Source organism: Umbelopsis ramanniana (genome assembly GCF_025399195.1).
Source record: "Umbelopsis ramanniana AG unplaced genomic scaffold K450scaffold_7, whole genome shotgun sequence".
NCBI classification, from domain to species: Eukaryota; Fungi; Mucoromycota; class Umbelopsidomycetes; order Umbelopsidales; family Umbelopsidaceae; genus Umbelopsis; species Umbelopsis ramanniana.
The window spans coordinates 189,495-215,061 of NW_026252093.1; the positions used below are offsets into that span (position 1 = coordinate 189,495).

General features: G+C 43.3%; 14 protein-coding genes across 14 annotated transcripts; 3 read left to right on the forward strand and 11 right to left on the reverse strand.

Moving 5' to 3' along the window:
* Positions 1–948: 948 nt before the first annotated feature.
* On the forward strand, positions 949–3,898 carry K450DRAFT_225272 (uncharacterized protein). Its single transcript, XM_051586346.1, has 7 exons — positions 949–1,177; positions 1,248–1,693; positions 1,761–2,272; positions 2,343–2,825; positions 2,903–3,048; positions 3,100–3,378; positions 3,462–3,898. Exons 1-7 carry the CDS (start codon positions 1,001–1,003, stop codon positions 3,822–3,824), a joined length of 2,406 nt encoding a protein of 801 aa, XP_051447881.1. The 5' UTR covers positions 949–1,000; the 3' UTR covers positions 3,825–3,898.
* A 1-nt stretch (position 3,899) lies between these two features.
* Positions 3,900–4,226, reverse strand: K450DRAFT_225275 (uncharacterized protein). Its single transcript, XM_051586347.1, has one exon. It carries the CDS (start codon positions 4,150–4,152, stop codon positions 3,982–3,984), a length of 171 nt encoding a protein of 56 aa, XP_051447882.1. The 5' UTR covers positions 4,153–4,226; the 3' UTR covers positions 3,900–3,981.
* A 3,018-nt stretch (positions 4,227–7,244) lies between these two features.
* K450DRAFT_196482 (uncharacterized protein) lies at positions 7,245–8,147 on the reverse strand (the record flags this gene model as incomplete). Its single annotated transcript, XM_051584525.1, has 1 exon — positions 7,245–8,147. The coding sequence occupies one exon, from the start codon at positions 8,145–8,147 to the stop codon at positions 7,245–7,247; it is 903 nt and encodes a 300-aa protein (XP_051447883.1).
* Positions 8,148–8,502: 355 nt separating this feature from the next.
* On the forward strand, positions 8,503–9,921 carry K450DRAFT_225278 (uncharacterized protein). The gene is made up of 4 exons (XM_051586348.1): positions 8,503–8,730; positions 8,809–9,055; positions 9,120–9,176; positions 9,290–9,921. Exons 1-4 carry the CDS (start codon positions 8,699–8,701, stop codon positions 9,440–9,442), a joined length of 489 nt encoding a protein of 162 aa, XP_051447884.1. The 5' UTR covers positions 8,503–8,698; the 3' UTR covers positions 9,443–9,921.
* On the reverse strand, positions 9,367–10,403 carry K450DRAFT_225283 (uncharacterized protein). Its single transcript, XM_051586349.1, has 3 exons — positions 9,964–10,403; positions 9,718–9,892; positions 9,367–9,643 (listed from the first exon to the last, which is right to left on the reverse strand). Exons 1-3 carry the CDS (start codon positions 10,156–10,158, stop codon positions 9,534–9,536), a joined length of 480 nt encoding a protein of 159 aa, XP_051447885.1. The 5' UTR covers positions 10,159–10,403; the 3' UTR covers positions 9,367–9,533.
* K450DRAFT_225286 (uncharacterized protein) lies at positions 10,295–11,245 on the reverse strand. Its single transcript, XM_051586350.1, has 2 exons — positions 10,656–11,245; positions 10,295–10,577 (listed from the first exon to the last, which is right to left on the reverse strand). Exons 1-2 carry the CDS (start codon positions 11,217–11,219, stop codon positions 10,431–10,433), a joined length of 711 nt encoding a protein of 236 aa, XP_051447886.1. The 5' UTR covers positions 11,220–11,245; the 3' UTR covers positions 10,295–10,430.
* A 31-nt stretch (positions 11,246–11,276) lies between these two features.
* Positions 11,277–12,342, forward strand: K450DRAFT_225292 (uncharacterized protein). Its single transcript, XM_051586351.1, has 5 exons — positions 11,277–11,393; positions 11,510–11,674; positions 11,745–11,846; positions 11,921–12,014; positions 12,085–12,342. The coding sequence occupies exons 1-5, from the start codon at positions 11,391–11,393 to the stop codon at positions 12,141–12,143; spliced, it is 423 nt and encodes a 140-aa protein (XP_051447887.1). The 5' UTR covers positions 11,277–11,390; the 3' UTR covers positions 12,144–12,342.
* Positions 11,921–13,380, reverse strand: K450DRAFT_225297 (uncharacterized protein). The gene is made up of 6 exons (XM_051586352.1): positions 13,207–13,380; positions 12,950–13,139; positions 12,801–12,888; positions 12,561–12,722; positions 12,412–12,498; positions 11,921–12,342 (listed from the first exon to the last, which is right to left on the reverse strand). The coding sequence occupies exons 1-6, from the start codon at positions 13,282–13,284 to the stop codon at positions 12,243–12,245; spliced, it is 705 nt and encodes a 234-aa protein (XP_051447888.1). The 5' UTR covers positions 13,285–13,380; the 3' UTR covers positions 11,921–12,242.
* Positions 13,381–13,550: 170 nt separating this feature from the next.
* On the reverse strand, positions 13,551–14,884 carry K450DRAFT_225302 (uncharacterized protein). Its single transcript, XM_051586353.1, has 3 exons — positions 14,352–14,884; positions 14,001–14,272; positions 13,551–13,921 (listed from the first exon to the last, which is right to left on the reverse strand). The coding sequence occupies exons 1-3, from the start codon at positions 14,684–14,686 to the stop codon at positions 13,587–13,589; spliced, it is 942 nt and encodes a 313-aa protein (XP_051447889.1). The 5' UTR covers positions 14,687–14,884; the 3' UTR covers positions 13,551–13,586.
* Positions 14,885–15,055: 171 nt separating this feature from the next.
* K450DRAFT_225309 (uncharacterized protein) lies at positions 15,056–16,057 on the reverse strand. The gene has a single exon (XM_051586354.1). It carries the CDS (start codon positions 15,608–15,610, stop codon positions 15,143–15,145), a length of 468 nt encoding a protein of 155 aa, XP_051447890.1. The 5' UTR covers positions 15,611–16,057; the 3' UTR covers positions 15,056–15,142.
* On the reverse strand, positions 15,634–16,940 carry K450DRAFT_128046 (uncharacterized protein). The gene is made up of 2 exons (XM_051583946.1): positions 16,144–16,940; positions 15,634–16,057 (listed from the first exon to the last, which is right to left on the reverse strand). Exons 1-2 carry the CDS (start codon positions 16,750–16,752, stop codon positions 15,722–15,724), a joined length of 945 nt encoding a protein of 314 aa, XP_051447891.1. The 5' UTR covers positions 16,753–16,940; the 3' UTR covers positions 15,634–15,721.
* K450DRAFT_225311 (uncharacterized protein) lies at positions 16,812–17,419 on the reverse strand. Its single transcript, XM_051586355.1, has one exon. The coding sequence runs from the start codon at positions 17,198–17,200 to the stop codon at positions 16,943–16,945; it is 258 nt and encodes an 85-aa protein (XP_051447892.1). The 5' UTR covers positions 17,201–17,419; the 3' UTR covers positions 16,812–16,942.
* Position 17,420: 1 nt separating this feature from the next.
* On the reverse strand, positions 17,421–21,808 carry K450DRAFT_225316 (uncharacterized protein). Its single transcript, XM_051586356.1, has 6 exons — positions 21,754–21,808; positions 21,579–21,674; positions 21,436–21,499; positions 19,398–21,360; positions 19,196–19,322; positions 17,421–19,123 (listed from the first exon to the last, which is right to left on the reverse strand). The coding sequence occupies exons 1-6, from the start codon at positions 21,788–21,790 to the stop codon at positions 17,430–17,432; spliced, it is 3,981 nt and encodes a 1,326-aa protein (XP_051447893.1). The 5' UTR covers positions 21,791–21,808; the 3' UTR covers positions 17,421–17,429.
* A 176-nt stretch (positions 21,809–21,984) lies between these two features.
* K450DRAFT_225321 (uncharacterized protein) lies at positions 21,985–25,512 on the reverse strand. Its single transcript, XM_051586357.1, has 4 exons — positions 25,177–25,512; positions 23,712–25,109; positions 22,637–23,636; positions 21,985–22,364 (listed from the first exon to the last, which is right to left on the reverse strand). The coding sequence occupies exons 1-4, from the start codon at positions 25,502–25,504 to the stop codon at positions 22,343–22,345; spliced, it is 2,748 nt and encodes a 915-aa protein (XP_051447894.1). The 5' UTR covers positions 25,505–25,512; the 3' UTR covers positions 21,985–22,342.
* Positions 25,513–25,567: the final 55 nt, after the last annotated feature.

A 25,567-nucleotide genomic window follows, 5' to 3' on the forward strand; every position in this document is an offset into this window, starting at 1 on the left:
GTGATGACGAAAAGTTAGTATTCGAAATTTCTTAGTTAGGCAATACCGGCTATGACTGTCTGAGGGCTATCTCAACGTATCGGCTTGCTCTGTTTATGCACTTACTCGGTGAGGCTCACGACTCTCTAGACTGCCCTTACATGTTCTAAATGGTACCTTCTTGACATTAAGCGTGACCATATGTATGATACTATCAAGTAAAAGCACATTTACGGCGTATTCTTTCCAATTGTCTATAAGGAAACCCATCCAAGGTTATCTTCGATCATACGGTAGGATACGAGGAGTTAATTCTTCAACAAGACACAAGCATAATGCCTTGACAAATCCTATAGCCGATATTCTTGGAGCACGTAACTAAGCATGGCGGCTACTGAGGCATTCTCTCTTTCCTAAAATACGGAAAAATACTTTATCAACTGTTTTCACTACTCTTGGACGGGAAATGTATAGTCCACTGATGCATATCATCTCAAATCTCGTTAGGATATTGATCAATATTGCAGGAACAAATTCTGTTTTCTCAACTTAATAAGAATGTTTCAGGCATATTTTCCATCTAGTGGTCGATAGGTACTAAATTTATAACTGGAGAATATCTTCTCTTACTGCATTGCTGCCGCCAAAAATTGACGTTCTGTCCCAACGACCTGAATGAAAATGCGACTGTTATGAGGGTTTCATGCGCCTAAACTTCATTCATAGAATAGGCCCACTTTCTACTATAACAGAAGTGGGTAGACTACAACCAATAAATCCCCTTTCTCAAATTCAGCAAATCGTAAATTCAAAGAAAAAGCTAGGATGAATTTGCCACCTTTAAATTCAGTAACTTACTGTTCTGTTACTGAATGTTTACTTGCAATTTCGTACAAAAAATTAAACGTTTACCGCATTATTTAAATTTTTCATATGAACAACGTCACAAATCTCAACAATAGAGTAGTGCGCTCGCTTAACTTTCAAACCTTTCGTCCGCAGCAACGAGAGCCCGTCAACAATGAAAGTAATTGTGAAGGGTGGTGTTTGGAAGAACACAGAGGACGAAGTTCTCAAGGCCGCCGTCAGCAAATACGGAAAGAATCAGTGGGCGCGTATTTCCTCCCTTTTGGTTCGCAAAACACCAAAGCAATGTAAAGCCCGTTGGTATGAATGGCTTGATCCGAGCATTAAGAAGGTAATTTATTCATCGTCAACTGTCATTGTAATTATTTCTCACACTTTATACTGATCCGATTGTTTAAAAGACGGAATGGTCGAAGGAAGAAGACGAAAAACTTCTGCATTTAGCCAAACTCATGCCAACACAATGGCGAACTATTGCACCCATCGTCGGCCGTACGCCATCGCAATGTTTAGAACGGTATCAACGGCTATTAGACGAGGCTGAAGCAAAAGACAACGCTGAATTAGGTCTTACTGGATCGGTTGGCCCAGAAAGTGGGCCCAGCGCAGATGATGTGCGCAAACTACGTCCAGGTGAAATTGACCCAGAGCCAGAAGCGAAACCTGCCAGACCTGATCCAGTCGACATGGATGAGGATGAAAAGGAAATGCTTTCAGAGGCCAGAGCCAGACTTGCAAATACACAAGGAAAGAAAGCCAAGAGAAAGGCAAGAGAGAGACAGTTGGAAGAAGCTCGTCGATTGACAACCCTGCAAAAGCGACGAGAACTCAAGGCTGCCGGTATTGAGTAAGCTAAAATCCTCTTCATGTCTTATTACGCATTATTCCATCTTTTATTAAGCATCATCCCCTAGATTGAAGCCAAAAAAGAAGAAGAAGAATCAAATGGATTACAATGCTGATATACCGTTTGAGAAGAGACCAGCGCTAGGATTTTACGATACGACTGAAGAGCACAACCGTCCCGTGGATCATACAAAACTTACCAATGTACATTTATCAAAACTTACCCAACGGAAAGCAGATCGCGACGAGGAGAAAGAACGAGACAAGAAACGCAAAGCTAGAGAAAAGCAGGCTACAGGTGGTGACGAAGGCAACAAAGGAAATTTCGTACTTGCCAGCAACATGAAGCTGAACAAAATCCAAGAAGCAGAACAGATCGCTAAGCGCCGAAAGCTTGTTTTGCCCACTCCTCAAGTTGGTGAGAGCGAGCTGGAACAGATTGTTAAAGTTGGGTTTGCTGGACAAAATGCTGCAAACTTGGACGAAGATGGAAATGCTGCTACCGCTGGCTTGGTTGGAGACTATTCGATTACACCTTCGGCCAACGCACCAGCGAGAACACCACGGATGACGGCAGCAAGTAAGTTTCTCAATATCACTATGTAGATTTTTTTTATACCTTTTGTTTCGTTACTCACCAGCCGTTGCAGAGGATCATGTGATGAGTGAAGCCCGTAATTTGCGTGCATTGAGCTCTGCCCAGACGCCTCTTCTAGGTGAAGATAACCCAGAGTTGGCCGACTCCACTGGAACCGGTTTTGTCGGCGCTACTCCACAGCGATCAGTTGCACAAACACCTAACCCATTAATGACACCCATTCGAGGGAAAACTGGCGCAACACCTATAGGAGCGGAGCAGACACCACTGAGAACACCAATGCGAGATAGTCTAAAGATCAATGAAGATGCTGACGGTTTCGTTGGTCAGACACCGCGGGAAGAAAAGCAACGAATGCAAATGCTCAAGAAATCATTGAAATCAAGTTTGGCTGGCCTGCCGCGACCCAAGAATGAATATGAAATTAGACTGCCTGACATGGATGATGAGGACCAAGAAGCTGACCATAAACCGTTGGCTAAACCCGACATGGCAGACGTTGATGCTCAGGAGATGGAGACTCTTGAGAGAGAAGGTAATACTACAGGAGATACTTGGTTTAATACGTTTCGTTGATGGTTGACACCTTGTTATTTTTATTTTATTTTTCAGAACAAGAACGTCTTAACCGTCGCTCCCAAGCTGTTCAACGGGGCTTACCGCGTCCTATTGAGGTCCACATCAGCCAACTTCCTAAGGATGCAACAATGGCAGAGAAACTTATACATGAAGAATTTGTTCGACTATTGAATCATGATGCTGTAGCATACCCTGTGCCTGGAGGCAAGATTGCACCCGGCGTTAGAAAGGCTGAAGCCGCCGCCAACCTCGAAGATGAGTTTGACAACGACACTCTCAATGAAGCACGACAAATTCTTGAGCGAGAGACAGCCCAATCACTTGGTATCACAACTGATGAGGATGTTAAGCAAGCACTGTGGACCAAAATACAAGGTGAAGCTTTCGAAGACGTTTGGACGAAGGAACACAAGGATATATTGTTCTCTGCGCAGAAGATGTCATTCTTGACCTTGGATGAATTTGTTGACGACAATACCAAGGTTGCCGGTCTTCAGAAGATGTTTGAGGTGAGTATAGACTTTTCCAGCTGGTTTCACATTTTATATTTTGCCAGCAAACAATCATAACTAAACTCTTATTACTACTACAGGCTAATAGACAATCCATGGCTCAAGATGCAGCTAGAGCAACCAAAATCGAAAGGAAGCTGAATGTCGTGTTGGGTGGATATCAAGCTCGTTCACAGGTACTGAGGAAACAAATTGTCGAAGCCTTTGACGAATTAGAATCAGCAGAAACTGAATTCCAGTCGTTCACCAACCTACGCATTTCGGAGACTGAGGCTATTCCAAGAAGGCGTGAAGCTCTTCAAAGTGAAGTTCAGTTCCTCAAGTCGAAGGAGAGAACTCTTCAAGACAAGTACAAGGTTCTCGCAGAGCAGAAGAATGAAATCATTGAAAGCATTTTGAAAAAAGAGCAACAGCAACAAGAAAATGTAGCAGCTACAGCTTAAAATTTAGCATTAATGAATGAAAATAAAAACCCCCCCCGTTACAAGTCTTTAAATCAGGTCCAACTAACCCACGTATTTTGGCAAGGTCAAAAAATTGAGTGATTTAATGGGAATAGTATACTACTTTTTAGAACCGGTGATAACTTGTAACTGCTTGCTAGCAATAATTTAAATCAAAGAAGAACGGAAAGGAAAATTGAATTGGGGGTATAAGGATGACATCCAAAGTTTGCAAGACAGCATGGTTGATGTATACAAGCACGCGGTTGGCCATCCCACTGCTGATCCTTATGAGGTAATGAATTACTTGACTACGGAAAAGCTGCATCAGGCCCGCCTGTGCATTTGTAAAATATTAAACTTATGCGTCTCTTCCTCAGCGATGAAGACCGGGGCAATCACTGAACGAAATACTGGTTGTTAGTGGGAATGCATAGGAAGATAAAGTTGATGGGGGGTGGATCAAATCTTACCGAGTCTTGTGGGCGAAAGAGCCGCAGACATTGCACTTGCAGGTGAGTTCAAGTCTTGGTCCATTGGAAACAGGGATAGATTGAGAGACAACGAGGACAGCACTGGTGATGGATGACATTGAGCTAGTGAGATTATGTGGGGATATGCAATGTAATTCTTATGAAAGCTGTCAAAAGTAATTTTTTTGCGCTTTATATAGACAACGAAAAAAAAAAAAAAAAATTGATGCATTGCAATTCCAACTTCTAATGTATTGATGCCGATCGTTGTGGGGCAAATGCGATGATATAATTTTTTATTGGCTAGCAACTCTCTCCTCAATCGACAACAACCATACGCCACGAACATATCACCCTGCAGCCCCTTATTTCCATAGAAACAGTTGCAATAGGTCTAGTTGCGGAGGAAAGGGCATTCAAAAAGTGAAACGTGATTTTGACAGCTGTTGATGCGGATGTAGATGACGACTTTTTGCCGAGACACTGCTACTTTGATGATGAATATCAGGAGCCGCCATAGTATTTCACAACTGCATATTCGTATAGGCTGTTATAAATGACAATCCGTCTGAAAAAAAAAAATATATATTTACACGAAAAACAAAAACTAGACAGAATACGAGAAAAAAAAAGAAGGGAGGCTCAATGACTAGTTTCTTAACAGATCGGGGCTTTGAATGCAGGTCTTGACATATTGAGGTGATTTCTTTCCTGTTCGATCACCCATACTAATTTTTGTCTGCTCTTTTTGCATGTTGAGCATACGTCAATTTACATGTAGGATATGTCCATGGCAGGAAACAAAATCAAATTTGATCGGTACTGCCAAACATGACAGCATTGATGCCCTAATTGCCTTTTCCAGGTTATCACGATTAACAAAATTGCTGAAGTCATTGTAGAAGCGTCCGCATAAACAACCATTTTTACATCAGATATCTAAGCAAAACCAATGATTTTCAAGATAATTATTTCCTTTCTAGGGTAGTGAGAGGAAAGGCATGGTCAAGTTTGAAGTGTACTCCTTACTCCGGGAGTATCTAAATAAGGCTTTCAGTGGTAAAAAACAAATATCCCTTTTGAAAGGTGGTGTCGCAAGCTTAACAAGCGGCTAACTTAAGGGTGTAAAGCATTGTGATGAAGACCCTTGAAAAGGTCATGAGATCGGTCAAAATAAGATTCCCAATTTCGATTATTCCGTATAGATTCTGCTTTCTGGTACAGGTTCAAAAGGAGTTCCAGTAGAGGAGTTGACCACATTGTTTTTGCTCGTCTTCTACTTTTATAGAAAAGCAAGGTGGATAGAAGGAAATAAACCCAGACATCAAGAATGAAAGCTGTAGTGATTATCATTCTATGTCTGAAGGAGTGTCACCCAGAATATCAAGGTATACTGTTGTAAGCGGGCAATATTTGGGGGGTTTTTTCAAGCCAAACCGTTTTTAACAGCTTGGTAATTTATCCCTATAATTTAGTTCGAAGTAATTATATGGAGGTGTACGCTGTGTACATAAAAGTTTTTGGTAAACGGCTCGTAAATACCCCGTACTAAAGCAGAAAGCATGAAAAATCATACATCTGTCTGAATACACCTTTTTTTTTTTTTGTGTTCAGCAATGTGCCACATAATCAGAATAAACGGAGACAACAATGTCAAACTACACTCTGTGTTAATTGTCATACTCTCAATTCTTATAATTCCGTATCAGATATGTTATGACTTCTTTCTTTTGTTGGGCAACCCGAAGGTTGGGGGGTTAGTTTTCAGGGCTATATCTGCATCAGGAAGACACTTGGTCGAGTAGAAAACAGAGAAAAAATTTAGTTCCGTTGTATTGTTCCAAACAGACATTTAACATGTATGCTTGTCTGACCAATATTGGTATCATGGAGATTCCGGAATCAAATGAATATGCACAAAATTGTTGGAACCACGTCGATGTACATGTAGTTTTCTATCTATGCCAGTATGTTCGGAGAAGCGTTGTATACGAGACATGTATGTTTGTTAAATATTTTTTTTTTTTTACAAAATAAAAGTAAAATAACAACCTCACATGAAACCTCTGTTATGGGTTAAAATTGACAGCATGTAATGGGCATGTTGTACAAACAATCTAAGATGAAGGAGATTTATTCCTAATTGTTCTCCACATTATCGAGCAACTGCACTACGAAAATAACGAAAATCAGTGTTGTTGTAACTCCTCCTGATCACTAGAGGAAGATGATAATAATTTCTTTTTCTTCACCTTAACATATGATTAGGGTAATATCTTCTGGTATTCTAGAATATGACATTCAGACTGAGTAGGTTATAACATTCCAACGCTCGGTTATGCAGGTAGCATGTCATAAGTGCTTTCTCAGAACAATAAAGATGACAGATGAAGAAGACAAGGTGATTGGCTGAAATCATGATCCAAGAAACCCAAAACGCGCCATGACCGAAATGGCAATGGGTAATGTTGGTCACTTTAAGGTGGGTAAAAGAATGGAAGGAAAACCCGTCCTGAAAAAAGATTAGTTCACAATGTTATTACAGAGCTCTTTTTCCTTTAAAGAAAGAAGTGCAATATATATTCTAGTTGCAATAGCTGATATTTCCAGAAATTATCAAGGCTTCTATTCTATGCAAGGAACATGAATTTGAAGTTCTTGAGGGCATCTCCATCACGAAATTTTAGTGATGTGGGGGAAATTTGTTTGAGGGGTAATGCACCTCCCAAGTTCCGAAGTGATATGACTCATGAGGACATCTCAAGATTGGTATGTGGTCCTCCTGCCTAGTGTTTTGGTCTCCATTGCATGCATTTTAAAGGAATATTTTGCGTGCATTGCGAAAATTCTCACTTTGCCCTATCAACGATCTCACCCTCCATAATATAAGTGGGTATAGCGGCAGAAATGAAGGCATTTGTCATTGTGCTTGAAAAGAATTACGTGCCTAACCTAAACCAGCAAAGAAATGGACGTTGTTTGACAACATGTCTTGAGTGAAATTCCTTGGGGGTTCGACCTGTCGTTCATATGCTAAAAATCCATTTCTAGGCGAATCAACCACAAAATGAAATTGAAGGGCAGTCGTATTGGACTGGTATTTGTCACATACTTTGCAATGTCCGTATTCATTGGTGCAGTCTATTGGCTCATCTTCTCGATCGTCTAATAGGTATATTGATCGATTTGAGCGCCTTCTTCCATGTCCTCCAACTAAGACCCCAATATTGTGTCCACTGAAAAATCTTGCACTACGTTTCCAGATCCAAACACAGAGTTCATTCCTGTTTGCAAACTCTAACGTATTTTCCAAAAAATGATGGTAATGAAAGATGGGTATCTTGGTGACAAGATCTTCTGGGTTGCCGGAGCCAGTGGCTGACAGTAATCTTGATTTACCAGGTCTAGGAACGGTTTCTGAGACCAGCCAGTCATGAACTTTGGTATGCTTTAGTCTACCTCGAGATTGCATGTTTTGTTCTTCAAATACCAAGAACGCTTGCTGATCATGGTCTGCGCTGGAGGGGCCAACTCGCTCGAGTCGCACGTGCATATCCAGGATCGTAAAGTTGGCTCGCAACAATCCATCGCCTGGCCCTTGTAAAATGGCAATTGTCACCGGAAGATCTTGCTTCGTAATCTGACGAAATTGCATCCACAGTCGTATGCGGTGGTATAGTGGGTGGGTCATGAGGTAATTATGAAAAGTTTTGCATGCCAGCAGCAATGGTAAAATGAACAAAGGGGTACGATCACGCTGTACCAGGTTACTGCATCCTTGCTCGGCTGCGACGAGAACTTCGGTCAGAATGAGCAACTGAAGCTCTACTGGTAAATGCACTAGCTGCATAATACAGCGCACTAATCAGCAGTATGCACAGGAACCAGGTCCATCCAACTCGTTAAAATGCGGGGCGTGAATCACGATGCTTGTGACTTCAAGCTGAGCAGTAAATCCAGTGTTAACAGCGGACGATCACGAGCCCTAGACGTTCATGTCAGATTGACTAAGACATTTATGACACATTTATGTAGGATTTACATTCTAATAGTTGCTGTTTTACGTCAGCCACTCAATGCAACTCATATCAAAGTCTGCTAAAGTCGGCCCGACTCTCCGTTGGACACCGTAACGAAGTGTGCACACTGCTGGTTCAGGTCAATGCTTCCGTTATATAAACTAACAGAAAACCTAAGCTAAGGGTGTTTAATCTATTGCTAAAGGTCCAACAAGAATCATGAAGAAACAACGAAGGAGTAAGATTGTTGGCCTTCGTTGTGATTTCCAACAATCAAACTTTCAAACTGCGCAGTGAGCTTGTGACTTCATTGGTTGGCAGATGGAAATTCCAGCAGAATCCGCCGGGCAAAGAATGACCAAGTGATGCTTCTCATTCAACAATGTCACGACAGTTTGGGAGTAATAACGTAAGGTATGTGTATCAACTTTGAAATGCTTAATTGTATAATTTTATTTGATTCTCATGTTACTGTAATGCTCTTGGCGATAGACAATATCAAAATCAAAATCTACACAATCGAGCGGCACTACTGGGGGATTACCGCGATGACCGACCTGGATCAGCAGGATCCGGAAGATTCACTCCTACTAGATTCGGAGCTCTATCTTCTGATCAAAACGGGCAAGTAGAAGGAAGTTATAGTGTAAAAATGGACGATGGGCACTTAGATTACCTTGAGAGCCAAAACGAAGAGAAGATTCACGGGCTGAGCGCCAAAGTGGCCATCCTTAAAAATGTAAGACGGTGTCAGGTCATTGTTATTCCATATCGATGTCCTACTAACCCGCCACAAACGGTAGATAACCGGCAAGATTGGAGACGAAATACGATCAGGCAATAGTTTATTAGATACAATGGTAAGTATAGAATCGTTAGGCATCGGGGCAAAATTTGATTCGCCAAATCAAAATTAAGAAGTTTTGTAATACTTTATGTCCATTTATTGACCTAAAAAGTTTATGTCATGTAGAATGATCAATTCAGCCATACTGGCTCTATCCTTGGGGACACTTTCTCCAAATTCAAAGTGATGGCAGCCAAGGAAGGCGGAATGACAATGTGCTATATGGTGTTCTTTATTGTATTTGTAGTCGCCCTTGCATACTATCTCTTCTTTCGATAGTCAACTTCACTCATAATATGCATTTGAATTTTTATACTTTATTTCTGAGTATTACGCAAGAGAAAACAAAAGGGAGCGAGTGTAGCCTTCTTTACAACTTGGCCTTTGCGGGGGCCAATTGCTTGAAGACGGTATCAAGCTTAGTGGCGAGCATCATTTGACCACGGATCTTCAACTTTCCGCTCATGAATGCCTTTTGACCTAATAAACCCAGAGCTGCATTAACACCAGCAAATTCCTACCCAACGAACCATCCACTTTTGAGGCAAACTTACCGTTCAACTTGCCAGAAGCAAGGTCAATAAAGTCGGCATCCTTGAGGGAGAGGATAGCATCAGCCTTGTTGGGACCCTTGCCCTTGAGAACAGCACCCTCCTTCTTCAAGTCGACAGTGAAGGTCTCTTCCTTTCCTTCGTCATTCTTAATCACGAACTCGAAGATACCGTTGACCTATAATTCATTACCCATTGGTTATTACTGTTTACTTGGATGACGCGTTGACGGCGCTCAATGTCTCATACCTGCTTGAGAAGCTTGGCCTTTTGGTCTGCTGGGAGAGCATCAAAAGCAGACTTGATTGAAGCAAAGACTTCAGAGCTTTGGAAACCGGGAACCTTGATATCAGACATATTTGTGAAAGTAGAGCTGAAAGAACGGTCAGAGAGAACTGCCCTTTTTAAAAGCTGAGGTTCCCAAAATGGTTCATGTGATGACATGTGAAAAATGCCTCAGACTTGAATTCAAGCGAGCTTGTGTTGAGCCCACACTCTCAAAAAACTTGCAGTCACAAAATTGGCACCAAGGTAAACGGAAGACGATTGTTAAAAATGGTGTTAATGCAATATCTACAATATCCACGGTCTCTGATTATACAGATCAATATGAAATAAGATGACAAATTTGAAGAATGAGTGGGGAAAGGAGAGGAAGATGTCACTTCTACTAAGAGGTGTAAAATTGGGGCTTTTTGACGTCAGTATGCAGCGCGTTACACTCGCTCGGCCACCCATATGGCAGTTTTACATCCTTGTTTAATTACACTTGACAGGACACTGTGGAATGGCGCCTTTTGCGCATCCATCTCTACTGCAATATCATGGTGTTCCAGTTCGTCATCTCTGAATTGTTGAACAGTCTGTGAATGAATCAACGTCAATGGACCTGTTCCATATATCTATTCAACGTTCTTGAGGAGTATATCACAAAGTCATACCTTACTCAAGTCCACCAAGTCTTTGTTTTGATCATTGAGTTGTACTAACTTTCTCAATTGATCGTTGTAATGGTCTCCAATGACGGTTTCTACAGCCTCAGTACATGCCATAGCAGCCTCCTTGCCCATGAGGGCAGTACCAGCACCAACTGCAAATCCAGCAATTTCCCACAATGGCCGCAAAAGTGTTGGGCGAACGCGATGCTGTGCGATTAATTCATCAAACCTAGCCAAGTGTACCTTCTCCTGGTCCCACATTTCCTGTAGAATAGGTCTTAAATTCTTGTCCTTGCCGAGAACAGCTATTTGGCCCATATAGATAAAATTGGCTCCGATCTCACCAGCCTGATCAACGCGTATCATGGGCTTGATAAACTCCAATTCCTCTTGAGTCAACTTTCGAGAACTAAGATTCGGTGCCTCGGCTTCATTAGTGTCCGTTTTGTTGTTTGTTGTATAGTGAGCTTGCTGTATGCGTAGGGTTGTTGGAGCAACAGCCAACTTCAACAATGTACGAGCTGAAACGTTGGAGCTGGAGATTCTAGGCAAGCTGGACGGCAGCATAATAGTGACTTTGGAACGGCTGTAGCTTACTGCTTGTGTCCGACAGAGGTCGAGCTGGTAAATTTGATGACGCAAATTTCGCGGTCACGCACTCGTCCAACTACTTGCGCGTCGCAGACCAGTATTCCCGACCCATACACTCTCTGAACAGGAACCAACTCCATTGCTAAAATGGTATGCTTTACTATCCCGCTCAAAGTAGCATGATAACATGCCAATGCTAACCATGCGTTTTACGTTTTTCGTACGTACTTTACTGTCCCCCATTTTACTCCATTGTCTCCAAACAGTCTCTCCGCATTGTACCTGCAACCACTCCCGATAGCACGATCAGCAAATCAACACAAGAAACCTCCCACTCAGAGTTCGGTGGTCATGACACTTTACGACATGGTATTCGCTCAATTGCAACAGAAGTTTTGCCCAGCCATCCCTTGGAAAGCCACCTTGCCCAGGTATGTAGACCAGCGTCTCTTACATACGTTTCACGTAATAGTCGTATTATTTACACCGAACAAAAAATAGTGGAAGGAAACTCAAGATAACCTCAATTTGCAACTTGCACGCCAAGTTTACGGCATGCACGCTCCTATTCGTATGATGATGAACCGACAGATCGCCACAGAGGTATTATCCTTATTGAATTAATAGCAAATGTATTATGCCGTTGCATGGATGGTTAATTCTCATTGCTTATTTAGCACATGCGTAATTCTCTTCTTTCTGAGAACTCGTTAGCTCTGGATGTTTTGACTGGCAACGATGAAACTATTGACTTTGACGATATCCTTAGAGGTATTTTACATATTAATTAGTCTAAAGTAGTGTTGTTGTAATGGATATCTAACGCATTCTATTATCGCAGATCGATCAAGCATGCCAGACTTGCTTGATAACCACTCAGCTTTCAGTCTGCGACCTTAAAAGATTTCCCTACTTGAATATCATCTTGATAGTGTATCATAATAAAGAAACTTGGTGATTGAACATGAAGTTTTATTTTATATTCCACGTACTATGTTATCAAAGTTCGTTGTAGCTTGTTTGCCCTTTCTCGGTGGTGACAGACAGCAATTTTCCACTGGTAACCTTGGCAGTCTTGGAAGCCAACGCAAACAAATGACTATTACATAACAAGACATTGTCAGAACGGATGTCAAAAATTATTCAATGTTGTGCACAGACAACTTACTCGGAAATATCATCAAGCGGAGTCCAGGTTGAGAAGTCTGTATCTGCAGCTGCAAACTTGCGGTTCATGGGAGTATCCAAAGTGACACTATCAAAACATGTTCAGTATAGGCCATGGTGGATCGTTAATCTGATCCTTAGATACATTACGGTAATATGGCAGTTACGACTGCTCCTTCAGGCAATCCGCTTCCATTTGCCGCGAGACTCTTCACCAATTGATGGACAGCGGCCTTGGCAATGCCATATCCAATCATACCAGGTGTGCCTTGTTCAGCAGCCAAAGCGCCGGTCAAACTCAAAAGACCATTGCTAGAATCGAGAAGGTCAAAAAAGGGACACTTTGTTGAGGTGATTGACACATCAAGTGTTTGTCAATGCGAACATTACCTTGCAAGGTGGTGAGCGGCGACATTGGAAGCGATCAAAGACGAGTTTACGGACTGCTTGATCATCAAGTCCGAGTTGTTTATAAAATCTGCCAGGACAGTATGTCAGCGAGGATACAGCATGGCTGTTCATCATGACTATCCGCGTACCTTTGCTTTTTGCATTGCCTCCAGCCCATCCTCCGGCTACGCACAAAACAGCATCTGCTTTTCCTGATCCAAGAGCCTGACTAACGCCTTCAAGGGCAGCCTTTGCTTGTTCTTCGAGTGAGGCATCAATACTGAGCAGTACATTATGTTTGGCACTGTCATTCTTAACCAAATCGATACTAGTCACGGTCTGATCGATCCGCTGAACATTAGAAAAGCGGATCTATTGAATGAAGATCATGCAACTATGCACTTACCCAGTTGTTAGCTGTGAATTTTGTCACGAGATGTCTTCCAAGGGCTCCAGCACCACCGTAAACAACGACGTTTGACATTTTGAATAAAGGGGGTTAAAGGTAATTCTCTCACGGTGTGGAGATGACAATGCCGTATTTGTGCATATCGGGCAGTCAAAAAAAAAAAAAAGTCCCTGGAAGTGCACAACAAGTCAATATGATGGAAAGAAATACGATACGAAGCTCAATGGTCGAGAGGAAAGAGACGTGACGTATATCAGCATTCCCTATTCTCCAAATGCTGGATTTTATTCCAGTGTCCTATTTAGAGCTACATTTTACAAGTACAAGGCACCAAATGAATGGTCAGTTTTTTCAAGTAAACAAGAGAGAGGGCAGCGTTAACTGTCCGATAAGCAGAAACTTTGATCCTTTTCGTCTGACACTTTGCCAGTAGCAGGGTCAACATGAGAGACGTGACAAACAGCGACTGATTCTATATGCGAGCCAAGGAACGGCAACAGAGGATATCGTAATACGCCTCTCACAATGAGCGCGTACGGGTATCTTATCATGCGTGACCAACGTTCGTTGCCTCCTTTGTCCGCACCTGGTGATTTGATACGAAGCTGGGTAGTTGGTGGATCTTCTCGGTCACCTGCAAAAATTCTGGCTGGAAAATACAACGCCTCATCAAATTTGTAAAGACTTCCCAAATATTCTGCTGGCTCAGCTGCTACTTGTGAAAAAGTTCAATATGATGTTACATGTATAAAAAAAAAAAAAACGGAGTCAAATCCGGTAAATGTCCTCACCATGAGTGTAGTTATTAGCTGATGAGAGCCCGTCGGGTACCAACTTGCTGGAAGCAAAAACTCCAAGCTCAGCCGATGATATATGTAACGTCCACCAGTTATAATTAACGGCATGAATATGCAAATCAAAAATTAACTCCTTGTCGGTGGCTAACACTCGCCCCATCTTGATTTTAACGTTGCCGAGTGGCGATGCGGTCCAAGAAGCCAAAAGAATCATACAAGCCATCACCATACCAATGCAGACGATAACAGTGAGAAGGAGTTGAGGGCTGCAGTAGTATAAATATTAGTTACCCAATACAGTTTATCTGGTCATCCCATATCTTCGTGCCAAACCATCCGACTTACCAATCTAAGATTCTTTTCTTCAGTTGACCTGGTCGAAAATTCTTCCGGGAGAGCAAAGGAACACCTTCATCATCAGTTGTATACCCCTCCATATCAGAATGAATGCCACTCCAACCTCGACTTTTGTCGTACTTTCTCCTGAACTGATCTGAACTTCGTGAAAAGGGTCGTATCCGTGAAGACCTCATATAATGGTCACGATCATTAACAACGTTGCGCATTTTAGGGCGGTAGTCTTCATATCCCCATTCAGGATCTTGTTCATTATCATCTTTACGACTACCATTAACCACTGAAGGCGGCGGTTGAAACATGTCATTGAAGAAGTCGGACATGGAAGTGTTCTGGTGTGGTTGTACAGACGTGGTCGATGAGATACCAGCTTCTTGCGTGGTATTGGGGGCTGATGCTATCGAGGGATTACTGTCGATCTTTTGAAGAGTCTGCTGGGATGCCCCAGCATAGTGGCCATTATTATCTTGATTACTAGAGTTGCTGTAAGCGTACGGATATACGTATCCTTCATTTTCTTCCGAATCTGCAACAAATTTGTAGTTAGCTTAGTATGTGTTGGGTACGCAAACATCAAAAAGTTAACGTTAACGGAAATTTTCATATTGATTGTACCTTCAGCATTTGACACAGCGTCCACTAAATGTCTGTGAAACACTTCGGCCGGGCTGGCTGTACCACTACCGGCAGCAGGGCGGCGCCTTTTCTTTGCATTGGCTTTTGGACGATCACTCTACATTAGAAACAGTGTTTAACTTCTGGTAACAATGAATTCGAAGTCAAAGCGGAGAGCCACTAACCAAACTAGAGTTAGAACCTAAACCAGAGGAGTAAGACATTGGACCCCTTCTAACAACAGCGGGAGATGAAGACGAGCTTGTCGGTCCAGCCGACGAGTGAAGTTGAGGGTCAAAGTGGGCCGTTTCGACAGTAAGATTTCGGTCAAAATTGGTCAAGACGTCTCGCCGCAAGTCTTGGTGGTATTTATCGCCGCTATGTATAGTAGCAAACTTGTTTAACATATGCCGAGGATGTTGCTGGTGTTGCCAAGTTGCATGTTGCTGCTGTGCTTGTTGTGATTGTTGTGATAGTACCGGTAGTTGCTGTTGCAAAGGTTGAGAAAGACTTTGCTCGGGAGCTTCAGGACTGGTGATTTGAGGGGGTTGATCGGTAGTTGATTCATTTAAATAGGGCTTGTCTGTATCGACATCTCCTACTTCGGAGGACTTATCATTGCTTGATTGCATGACAAGCTTATAGCATCCAATACATTCAGAAAAAGAGTTGATGGGGGGGATGAGGCGAAATGCACGTCAGTCGTAATTTTATCCCAAAATTTGTAGGTCTCACTTTGAACCCTAACCCTCACGACGGTAATGGACATTGGTAGTGAAGGTATTCAAGCTCATACCACTACGCAGGAAGGCCATCACTTCTGTGACAAATCGCCGAGCAAATCCATTATTATTTTCGCCTCCGGGAATCCATTCGCTTAAAAGCTCTATTATAGAATCGTCGTCCATCGTGATTTGCATTGCTCGCTTTTCGTCTGAGGTTTTGTTGTCTCTGCCTCGTCGCGACTCGATAAACCGATTGTGTGGTATGAGCAAGATGTCTAAAACTTGTTTTTCAATTAAGGGTTCGTAGAAATCTCCTAGCAGTGCTCGCAATTCTCTAGTAACAAATGGTTTGATCTACATATGGGATGGGTAGTAAATACCGGTTTGGTTAACACGAGCCGCTCTATCTCAAAAGTAATTGGGAGTGAAATGTCTCTCACCTTGGCAACGTGGTATGGTAAAATGTGCGTGGTATCGAGATGTCTCCGAGAAACAGGAGGATAACCAGGATCGGGTATCATAGAATCATGGTATATCCTGCGTCGATGCGTTAAGGCACGCTGACCAGCTGTTTCTGAAGGTGTCGTTTGGCTCGGCGCGCTCCTAAGGGCTTGCTCATAAATTGCTTCGGGTATGTGAGGTGAGCCATTGAAGTTGTATTCAAGAAAGGTTCCTGATTTCTCTCCAACATTATAGACGACTGAAGTAACATGTTGTTTGCATAAAGGACAAACTTTGCCTATTTTGAACCATTGCCGAATGCAATCGATGCAAAAAGAATGGTAACAGGGTCGAAGATACGAGCGATGAGTATAAGGCTGTAGACAGATGGGACAGGACGGTGTAGTGGGATCCTCTTCAGCAGAATCTCTAATTGTTGAGTTAAGCAAGGCGTCTCTTTTACGTTTGCGATTACGCTGATCTTCGGCACCTGAGCCGTCTGATTCATCAGCACTGACATGCTCGAAGTCAGCGGATTGCGCCTGGTATTCGTTGGAAGCAGATTCAAGGGCAAGCTCTAAGGCATCAGATATTGATTTGCGTTCCATTTGGTATATTGGTTTAGCTATCGGGCATGGATGGCCAAAAATAGGATAGAAAAAGGGAAAATTCGAAGCAAAACCTAGGTAGATACTTAAATTTGTTGTTTATTGGGCTGCTTCCTTAACTTAACCCTCCAAAAAGTCGTTCAATAGAGGAATACAATTTTACAACATTATCTAAACTCCAAGATTATTTTCAAATCTCTTCAACGAACGTAGATGGGATAATGCCTGTTTGTCCATCGAGTTCAGCATCCCACCAATCTCCCATGTCTTTACTGGTGATAGTCAAAATATCACCTGCCTTGAAACTCAAACCGCTGCCGCCACTGCCATCGAAGTCCCAAAGAGCTTGCACTTTGATGTTAAGTTTGTCTTTTTGATCATGTAAAAGGTAAGGCATTAATAACTGTGATATTCTTGATACCCTTGACATACACATAATTACCTCCATTGTCCTTCACAGGCTCAATATAATTGGCCGGGAAGAAGCCTTTGAGACCTGTGAGCTCAGATTGACCGTATCCCCAATCCGGTTCTGCACCAGATTTAAGTGGATAGCTGATAATAATGTCGTCTTGGGCAAAGCTTAAATCGTTGTCGCTTTGAGCATCGTATCCCCAAATAGCTGTACATCGGATTTCTGTTTCCCCACCAACGATTAGCAAAATTTCTCTGTCGGGTTAAGCAACTAGTCTTAAAGTTATACCTTTCGTTAAGTCATAGTCGATTATTCTTTCGTCCACCTCATTGCCGCTGGCTTCATGCCCTGCGTTGGTATCATTTTCAGCTGGACTTTCAGTCACACTTTCAAATGCAGAAACGGGATCCTGTCGCAGTTGCTGTGAAGCCATTTGTCCGAACCATTCAGTTGATTCACGTCTTAATGCCTTGAGCTTGGCAGGAGACATCGAAGGGCTCGATTGAGGGGCAGCGATGGTCTCTACAGCCGCTGGCTTGGGGGCAGATTTTGCATTCATCTTGCCAGTACGAGCTTGAAGTTCGGCCATGAATCCGCCACCTCCAGCCATTGGAGACGGAGCCGCGGGAGGACTGGTTTGGGCAGAAGACGCTGGAGCCGGACTGGGCTCTTCGCCTTGAACGTGGCCAGCAATAGCCGCTTTACTACGGTCATTGGTTTTAGCTTTCTTGAGTCTGGTGCCCGACTGAATCTGACTCAATAAAGCGTTTCTACCAGCATCTGGTGTCGGAAGTTGGGGATTGGTTGGAGCGGTTGGCATGCTGGGAGGAGGTGGTACTGCTGAAGGTGCAGGCGGTGGAGGAGGGATTGCGATACTAGACGCTCCTGATGCCGGTGGTGGTGGTGGTGGTGGGGGAGGTGGAGGTGGAGCAAATGCATCACTTCCAGGTGTAGAGCCTGGCATGGGAGGTGGTGGAGGAGGAGGAGGTATGCTGTCAGCTGCACCACCGGATGCAGGTGCCGGTGGAGGTGGAGGTGGAGGCGGTATTGTGGACTGAGCTACAGGGCTAGTAACCGAAGTAGCAATGGAAGGTGAGGCAAGTTGTGAACTCAAAGCGCCTTGAGGAATCAAAGGAGATGGAGCAGAGTTATCTGATTTAGGTGTTGAACTGGTAGGCATTGGTTTTGACCCCATGGCACTAAACAATAAACTAGCAAGGTTCTTTGCTGATCCAGCGGCAGGGAATTCTGTCTCATCGTCACTGGAATTCTCATCGACAACATCCCAATCGCTATCGCTATCCTCAGCTTCCTTGATAGCCGCAGGGGCAGGCTTCTCTTGAGGTGGTTTAGCCATCAGGAATGGGTTGTAGCTTTCTCTCTTCTTGGTAGCAGAGGTTTCTGGTTCTGGTTGGCTAACAGCGATCTGGCTAGCATATGGATTTTTGTTGTGAGAGGTAGCTGAAGGCGTTTCAACCTCTGGTACCGGAGTAACAACCTCTTTGGTAGCTTCCTGTAATTTCATTTCGGCTTCCTGACGATCTTTCTCGATTCTTGCTCGCTCGGCTTCTTGCTGTTCCACAAGCCGTTGCTTTTCGTTTGCTTCTTCAATTTCACGTTGGGCCAGCGCTTCCGCTTCTCTTTCTTCCATTTTACGTTGCTCCTCTGCCTCGGCATCCATACGTTGAATACGTTTTCTATCCTCTTCCAATGCATTAGATCTTCGTAATTCTGCCTCTTGCTCTTCCTTGCGACGCTCTTCAGCAATACGCTCGTCTTCCAAGCGCGACTGCTCAGCCGCCGCAACACGAGCTCGTTCTTTCTCTTCCACAAGACGTTCTTGTTCACGTTGTTCGGCTGCTAGCTGATCAGCGCCAACTTGTGTAGCTTCGGCTTTCTTGTCATCTCTCTCCCGAAGTCTAGCTTGGGCTTTTAGCTGAGCATCGCGGAGTCTCTCTACAAAATGAATGAACAGGTTAATTTCATTGTCGTGTAGCTTTGGCATGCGACAAACCCACAAAAACTTACGTTGTGCAGCAAGCTCCTCGGCATTATCCTGTTTAGGCGCTTCGCGAACAGGTTGCGCCGCCGGAGCAGGTACAGGTGATCTAGACTTCTGGAAAGCAGCAAGGCGTTCTTGAACCCTTCTCTCGGCCTATGATGGTGTGAAAAGGAAAAAGCGGTTACAATCTGCGTCTATTAAAGCTCGTATTCGCATTTTCGCCTTTACCTCTTTCTTAATTTCAGCTGGGGACTTCGCACGGGATGCAGTAGGCGATCTACCAGCCAACGACGGTGAAGAATAGGTATTCAGTGTAGGGCTAGTTGTTGAAGCCACATTGTTGCTACGCGAATAAGCATCACCAGCGCTGTAAGAATCTGAATAGCTTGATGACGATACAGAAGGTTTACGCAGAGGAACCTCATCAGCAAGTTGTTCAATAAAGCGCTTTAGTTCATAAGACACATCGTCTCCTTGTTCAAATCGTCTCCTATCTTGGCTGTAAGCGAAAGATCCAAAGCTCGAGTTATCACTTGCAAGGCGAGCTGCGGCTCTTTGATCGTTGACGCCGTGTTCAATGGAATCCAGCAAAGCACTGTTTTCTTGCTTTTCCCGATCAAGCTCTCTCATATCGATGGATGAAGACGAAGATGGAGCTCCACCAATCTTTCGAGCCATCATCATAGCCTTGGCTTTTGCGCGAATTTTATCACTCTCCGTAACTTTGCCATTTGGACCAGTTGGTGTAATGTACGATTCGTAGTTTTCGCTGCCGTCTCTCTTGCGAGCTAGCTTAGATTTAAGATCTCTGACTTCGTTGTCCATACTACGGACTTGTCGAATTAAGTCTGGAATCTCACCATCTAGCATATACTGGACCTTAGATTCCAAATCATGCTTCTCTTTTTGAAGACGGGTAGATTCGTCCATACTCAAGAGGTACCGGGAAAGAGTGCTATCAAGTTCACAAGCACGTACAAGATCATTTTGTGCTGTTCTAATACGTTTCTTCAGGTCTTCAACGGCCCTTTGATCGGCGTAAGAGGATCCGGTAGATTTGCTGGTGCTTTTACTACTACTGTTGAGAATGTCCAAAGCACCTTTCATATCGGCAATTTGGTTACGAAGCTCTGCCGTTTCATCGTCTTCATCGAAATCTTCTTCGTCTTCTTCGTAGCGGCGCGATCCTAGTTGAACTCGGTTCTGGTTTCTTCTGCGAGCGTTGGAAATGTAACCACCATTCTCTTCGCTTTGTTGTCTTTCAAAGCGACCTCTATTGGCAACAGGGCTACTCCTTTGATTAGCTTGAACAGGACTAGCTTGTCTTTGTTGAGAGCCACCAACAATAAACTTCTTGAGAGTACTCGACATCGGGGTTAACTCTGGAGGTAAAGTGTTGGGTATATCAAGGCCATTCATGCGTCGGAAGATTAGATGCATGGCAATGGCGAATTCTTCGATATCCAATTGTCCCTTATCGTCGTAGTCAGCAAGTGCCCAAATCTTCATCAACTCATTTTGTTGTAAGCCAGATTGAGCAAAAATTTCTCTTGCTTTTTGACCAGGCAAAAATCCACTGCCGGTAACGTCCCAAGCATTGAAGATGTCATAGTATCGCTGGCGCTCCTCTGAGCTCATTCCATTGCCACCTCCGACAGCGATGCCTTGGTTACCACTGAAACTTGAGCTGTTGTTTGAAGGCATCATCATGTTTGCAAATTGATTGTTCTGAACCCGCGGCTTGTCATTGCCATTTTGTCCAAATCGCCCGGATGTGACAGACAATGGAAGAAGCGGTGGAACAGTGGGTGCTACAGGGCGAAGTCTATTGAGGCCGGTAGCCATTGGCTGTTGCATCATAGGAGCACCAGTTTGCATCGGCTGCTGCATAGGCATTCCTGTCCTCATGGGTAGTTGCATAGGCATTCCTGTCATCATAGGCTGCTGCATTTGCATACCGGTCATCATTGGGGTTTGGAAATTCATTCCTGTGGGCATAGGCTGCTGATACTTGGCTGGAATGGGTGTATTCGATTGCAAGGTAGCCACGGCAACATCGAGCTCCTCTTTAATTTTAGCTGGTAGCGAAGATGGGACTTGTTTGCCAGTCAGCTTCAATGAAGTCAAATACATCGCTACCGCAAACTCTGGAAAGGTCAGCTCAGGTGTATTGGTTACATTAGATAGATCCCTGCAAAAATTATTTTCATATTTTGTTTAACAAGCAATAAAGCACAGTGTCGCGTATTGATCATATTGGCCATACCATATTTGTGCCAAGGTATGATTGTCGATTTGACTCCTCATCAGGATATTTCGTGCAGCGTCAGCTATAATACAGCGATAGTAGTCATGAGCAACACATTTGTGATAGTTGTCCTTCCATCTTTCTCTCAGTGGATACTTTACCAGACAAGTTTTGGCTACCAGTTCCGGCGATTGCTCGGGAGAACAAGGATTCAAACTTGGATTGATCAGATTGCGTTATGAAGGTCAGCCGAATGCCTATAAGAATAACAGATGTGAACAAAAAACATGAGTATAGTCCACACCTTACGAGTATTTGACAGTAATTCATAAGTACCTTGAGACGGGCTCGACGACTGCTGTCCTCCAAACATGCTTAAGATGAAGAGATGGAGAAACCGAGAGTTTCCATGACATCAATAATAAACTCCGACTTTAATGTGTTCGGCCATTTGCGATCAGGCACGCAACCTTAATGGCAAGCTGAAGTGTCTCTACCATCATTTTAAGGTATCAAACACTGAAATTGATTCAGTCGTGACAATGGAAGACTTCATCTTCATTATAACGGCCATCTTATATGTGGTTATTTTTTTATCGAATATGCGTTTCACACACAGAGCGATGCTTTACTGTTATCCATGCTTTGGGAACACTGATACACCCTAGTATTACATATCATAAGAATACAGAAAAATTGTAGGTCTTGCTATTATATTACATTAACGCCTTCTGAGATCTCGACATCATCGGCATCCGTGTCTTCGTTATCGTCTTCAGTCCATTCCAATTCCTCAAGGTCAATATCTTCAGGTGTGGGCTCAATCAAGATATCTTCATCGTCTGACGCACCATCTCCTGACTGCCATTGCCCTGGTAAAGAGATTTCTTCTTCAACATCTTCTTCTGGAGCGAATTCCTCGTCGTCACCTATTTCGAAATTGGGACCTTCAGCTTCCAATTGGTCTTGAACAACTGATGCTAAACTGTCGAAGGCTTGCTCGTCATAATGATTGATCATGGAGTTTCCGGAAGTTAGGTTGTCATCCTTCCAGTGGTCTACGTCTATATCATCTGTTGCTGCTGTTGAGGTTGGTGCTGGACCGACCACATACACGGTAACATAACGGACATTCTGGTCTTCCTGCTTGTCTTCAACCTTGGTAATAGCTTGTAAGTACTGCTTTGGAAATGGACAAAGTAAATCACCGGGGTCAAACCGTATGGTACCAGCAACTTCTGGGTCACAAGCGGACACCTCCATCTGAAGTTTAACGCCTTCCTCATGTAGGCGAGACATATTGGAAGGCACTGCGAACAAGTTAAATACTGGAAGCTCTTCCCAGTTGGGAAGCTCATTGTTTGGTAGTTCATCAATGATAGCTCCTTTCATTATAAGAGGTACTTCAGCCAGTTCCAAAAGATCTGTTTGCTTCGTTAGTTCTGTCTGATTCGTGAGAGAAGTTCTATTGTCCAATAAGTGTGTTGAAAAACTTTTGAAGCCCTCAAAGTTCGGATAAAGCATGACATATCCTCTCATGTACATCAGCTCTACGAAATAGCGTTTCCAAGAGGAATCCCATGCATTTGAACGCGATTCTGGCACTATAATCTTCTGTAATTGTTTTTTGTCTTGTAATCTTGCAGTTATGTAATCGTGGAACTCTTGCCAGTGCTCAGGGAAGTACACTGCGCCAAGATTACATGGTATTTGGAGTACATAAGGCGATGGAAGGTCATATATCTTAAAGTCATTTAGTTCAGAAGGGTTGAATGGCTTCGTTCCTTCCAGATGAAGGCCTGTGCCTGGAGGAGAATAAAGGCTGATGCCAAACAATTTCTTGGAGACATCTTGATCTTCCGTGTAGCGGTATTTGAGAATAGAGAATTTAACCCAACTGTAGAAGAGTGGAGACACTTCGATTTTGTCCTCCAAGAAGATCGCATATTCATTATTGTTGGATGGGTACCATGATTCCACAAAAGCTGACATTGCTCCAGCCTGTTTGATTCTATGCCTGACAACCTTCTCTCCATGAATCCATTCGAAATTATCCACAATCATTTTGGAGACCCTATCAACGTTGCGTTCCATATTAACTGTCAGTCTGACTGAATCTCCAAGGTAATGGGCATCACCGATAGAGCGCATAAGTCGGGCTAACGAGTCCGGACGTTCGTTTGTGATAACAACAAGTCTTATGTCGATGGAATTCCATTCTGTGATGGAAGGTTTCAGTTAGTTCATCCGCTCACAGTCCTCCTTAACTTATTTGTCAAGCAACTTTAACTCACTCATTAGGGCTTCTATAGGTAAGGTCGCCATCCAAACTGTATGCTTGAAATCTTCAGATGGGATGGCAATAAATGTCGAGGTAACGTCGCCATCCAGGCTAGCCAAGGTGCTCCACATAACATTTCTTGATGGATGTAAGACTAGTCGTGGATTCAAGAGTTGTAATAATGCATGAGTCATGGGTATTATTTGTGTTTGATCCAGAAAAACTCGGTCACTCGCATGTGAAGTGGGATTCAAATCATAGATATGATCAGGTTGGCAGTTGTTTTGATTTTTTAGTAACGATCCAGAGCGCATACGAGCAACGCTTTGGTCGCCAACATTGATTAGATGAACAGACTTCTCTTTTTCAATGAAGGTGCACATCATAGGAGTGATTGCATTCAGTTCATCGAGATTGCTTATTAAGAATGCAACGTCCACAGAGTCATCAGCACTTTCTGCCAACTCTCGGATTTCCGTAACAAGTGTATGCTTGTTGCGTGTCAGTATCTGATACCAATGACGGTTGAAAGTTAACTCTTCCTTTTTTTGCCGACATGAAAAAGATCCCTGTTCATGCATAGTACGTGTATGCTCCCTGACGTCTCCCCAATAAGCAACTTCGATGGGATTGATGGGTAAAACGACCGTTGTAATGCCAGCGTAGTTCAGCGTAAGGCTGATTTTGAATCCTGTAGGCACTAGAGAGAGTTGTGGTGTTGTTTGAGCCATGATGATAGGTATCCATTCTTGACGCAGCAACCAAGTATCGGTAAGCATATCGACAGCCACAGACATATTTGGAAGCTCTCCAGCTTCGATGGCTTGTGGGAAGCAAATCATTTCATCGACATCCAGCGTAGTCATGTTCCCGCTGAAAGGTAAAATTGCACCTTCGGTACCAATGAGCGCATGACGATACTCGTCGGTTTGGCTCAGCCGTAGAAGTCGTTCCAAGTATCTGATTCCAGGGCGCACTCCATTTGTCATGACCCAGGTGAAATCAGTAGTGGCTAAGTTGGCTACGGATATCCAGTTTCGCTCGCCAATGTGCTCGCGAAAAAAGACTCGAAAACCGACGTAATGAGGAAGGTAGTCAGCAGTAAGAGCCTTTGGGAGGTGTACATCACTATCTGCTACAATCCAAATATGCTCCGGATGAACAGATTGGGCCAAAACTGCATCTACTTGCGATAAAATATCGATAGAGCTATCGATAGCTAAGATAGCTGTCACGGAAACCAATTTATGTACAATGTTGGTGTATTTTGGACGTCGCTTTCTCTCCAAACGCTTAATAGCGTTGTTCGTATGTCCTAGGCTAGAATCCCGCTGTAATGCTTGTGGATATCGAAGTCGGTGTTTATGTGCTATTTCGTCTATCCATGTTGGCCTGCTATTTGTATCTGTGACTATAATTGTCAAAATCGATCAGTCATGAAGGTCAAAATCGTGGATCAGATAAAGGGCAGCACATACCGATAGAATCTAACAAAATTTCCTTTGTTATCCTAGTTTCAGGGTCTGTATATACTCTACTGAATACCGACAGTGCCGAGAAAATTTGCGTATACAGCGTATAGATGGCCAAGACGATGACGATCAACCTTAACCAGCGGTTCTTCATCAACGATTGGCGAGAGGCAGCACCTGGACTTTGTTTTGAGAGTGATTTCTTTTCTGCCATATCTTCTTTCGTCATATTATTTGCCGGTTGTGAAGCAGTTCGTTTATGTACTCCTGTAACATGTCGACTTGACATGCTGTCATTGATCGGAGATGAGTTTAATAAATACCCTCTTTTCATAATTGGACAAAAGTCTTCGAAACCCAAGAAACCTTGTGTAACGTTTCCTGATTCAGTTCCAGG

What these genes read in the sequence shown, in the direction of transcription:
- K450DRAFT_225272 (XM_051586346.1), top strand. Translation starts at nt 1,001, where the DNA reads ATGAAAGTAATTGTGAAGGGTGGTGTTTGGAAGAACACAGAGGACGAA. An exon ending in GGAGACTCTTGAGAGAGAAG is followed by an intron (nt 2,826 to 2,902) that starts GTAATACTACAG and finishes TTTATTTTTCAG; the next exon opens with AACAAGAACGTCTTAACCGT. An exon ending in TTCGACTATTGAATCATGAT is followed by an intron (nt 3,049 to 3,099) that starts GCTGTAGCATAC and finishes GGCGTTAGAAAG; the next exon opens with GCTGAAGCCGCCGCCAACCT.
- K450DRAFT_225275 (XM_051586347.1), bottom strand. Translation starts at nt 4,152, where the DNA reads ATGCAGCTTTTCCGTAGTCAAGTAATTCATTACCTCATAAGGATCAGC.
- K450DRAFT_225278 (XM_051586348.1), top strand. Translation starts at nt 8,699, where the DNA reads ATGTCACGACAGTTTGGGAGTAATAACGTAAG. An exon ending in TTTGGGAGTAATAACGTAAG is followed by an intron (nt 8,731 to 8,808) that starts GTATGTGTATCA and finishes TCTTGGCGATAG; the next exon opens with ACAATATCAAAATCAAAATC. An exon ending in ATAGTTTATTAGATACAATG is followed by an intron (nt 9,177 to 9,289) that starts GTAAGTATAGAA and finishes TATGTCATGTAG; the next exon opens with AATGATCAATTCAGCCATAC.
- K450DRAFT_225283 (XM_051586349.1), bottom strand. Translation starts at nt 10,158, where the DNA reads ATGTCATCACATGAACCATTTTGGGAACCTCAGCTTTTAAAAAGGGCA. An exon ending in AGGCCAAGCTTCTCAAGCAG is followed by an intron (nt 9,893 to 9,963) that starts GTATGAGACATT and finishes AATGAATTATAG; the next exon opens with GTCAACGGTATCTTCGAGTT. An exon ending in TGCTTCTGGCAAGTTGAACG is followed by an intron (nt 9,644 to 9,717) that starts GTAAGTTTGCCT and finishes TGGGTTTATTAG; the next exon opens with GTCAAAAGGCATTCATGAGC.
- K450DRAFT_225286 (XM_051586350.1), bottom strand. Translation starts at nt 11,219, where the DNA reads ATGCTGCCGTCCAGCTTGCCTAGAATCTCCAGCTCCAACGTTTCAGCT. An exon ending in ACTTGGTGGACTTGAGTAAG is followed by an intron (nt 10,578 to 10,655) that starts GTATGACTTTGT and finishes ATTCATTCACAG; the next exon opens with ACTGTTCAACAATTCAGAGA.
- K450DRAFT_225292 (XM_051586351.1), top strand. An exon ending in TGGAAAGCCACCTTGCCCAG is followed by an intron (nt 11,675 to 11,744) that starts GTATGTAGACCA and finishes AACAAAAAATAG; the next exon opens with TGGAAGGAAACTCAAGATAA. An exon ending in ACCGACAGATCGCCACAGAG is followed by an intron (nt 11,847 to 11,920) that starts GTATTATCCTTA and finishes TTGCTTATTTAG; the next exon opens with CACATGCGTAATTCTCTTCT.
- K450DRAFT_225297 (XM_051586352.1), bottom strand. Translation starts at nt 13,284, where the DNA reads ATGTCAAACGTCGTTGTTTACGGTGGTGCTGGAGCCCTTGGAAGACAT. An exon ending in AATTCACAGCTAACAACTGG is followed by an intron (nt 13,140 to 13,206) that starts GTAAGTGCATAG and finishes CGGATCGATCAG; the next exon opens with ACCGTGACTAGTATCGATTT. An exon ending in GCCGCTCACCACCTTGCAAG is followed by an intron (nt 12,723 to 12,800) that starts GTAATGTTCGCA and finishes TCTCGATTCTAG; the next exon opens with CAATGGTCTTTTGAGTTTGA.
- K450DRAFT_225302 (XM_051586353.1), bottom strand. Translation starts at nt 14,686, where the DNA reads ATGTCCGACTTCTTCAATGACATGTTTCAACCGCCGCCTTCAGTGGTT. An exon ending in AAGAAAAGAATCTTAGATTG is followed by an intron (nt 14,273 to 14,351) that starts GTAAGTCGGATG and finishes ATACTACTGCAG; the next exon opens with CCCTCAACTCCTTCTCACTG. An exon ending in AGCTAATAACTACACTCATG is followed by an intron (nt 13,922 to 14,000) that starts GTGAGGACATTT and finishes TTTCACAAGTAG; the next exon opens with CAGCTGAGCCAGCAGAATAT.
- K450DRAFT_225309 (XM_051586354.1), bottom strand. Translation starts at nt 15,610, where the DNA reads ATGCAATCAAGCAATGATAAGTCCTCCGAAGTAGGAGATGTCGATACA.
- K450DRAFT_128046 (XM_051583946.1), bottom strand. Translation starts at nt 16,752, where the DNA reads ATGGAACGCAAATCAATATCTGATGCCTTAGAGCTTGCCCTTGAATCT. An exon ending in TACCATACCACGTTGCCAAG is followed by an intron (nt 16,058 to 16,143) that starts GTGAGAGACATT and finishes TCCCATATGTAG; the next exon opens with ATCAAACCATTTGTTACTAG.
- K450DRAFT_225311 (XM_051586355.1), bottom strand. Translation starts at nt 17,200, where the DNA reads ATGGAGGTAATTATGTGTATGTCAAGGGTATCAAGAATATCACAGTTA.
- K450DRAFT_225316 (XM_051586356.1), bottom strand. Translation starts at nt 21,790, where the DNA reads ATGTTTGGAGGACAGCAGTCGTCGAGCCCGTCTCAAG. An exon ending in GTCGTCGAGCCCGTCTCAAG is followed by an intron (nt 21,675 to 21,753) that starts GTACTTATGAAT and finishes TTATTCTTATAG; the next exon opens with GCATTCGGCTGACCTTCATA. An exon ending in CAGCTGAAATTAAGAAAGAG is followed by an intron (nt 19,323 to 19,397) that starts GTAAAGGCGAAA and finishes ACACCATCATAG; the next exon opens with GCCGAGAGAAGGGTTCAAGA.
- K450DRAFT_225321 (XM_051586357.1), bottom strand. Translation starts at nt 25,504, where the DNA reads ATGAAAAGAGGGTATTTATTAAACTCATCTCCGATCAATGACAGCATG. An exon ending in AATTTTGTTAGATTCTATCG is followed by an intron (nt 25,110 to 25,176) that starts GTATGTGCTGCC and finishes TGACAATTATAG; the next exon opens with TCACAGATACAAATAGCAGG. An exon ending in ACCTATAGAAGCCCTAATGA is followed by an intron (nt 23,637 to 23,711) that starts GTGAGTTAAAGT and finishes CTTCCATCACAG; the next exon opens with AATGGAATTCCATCGACATA.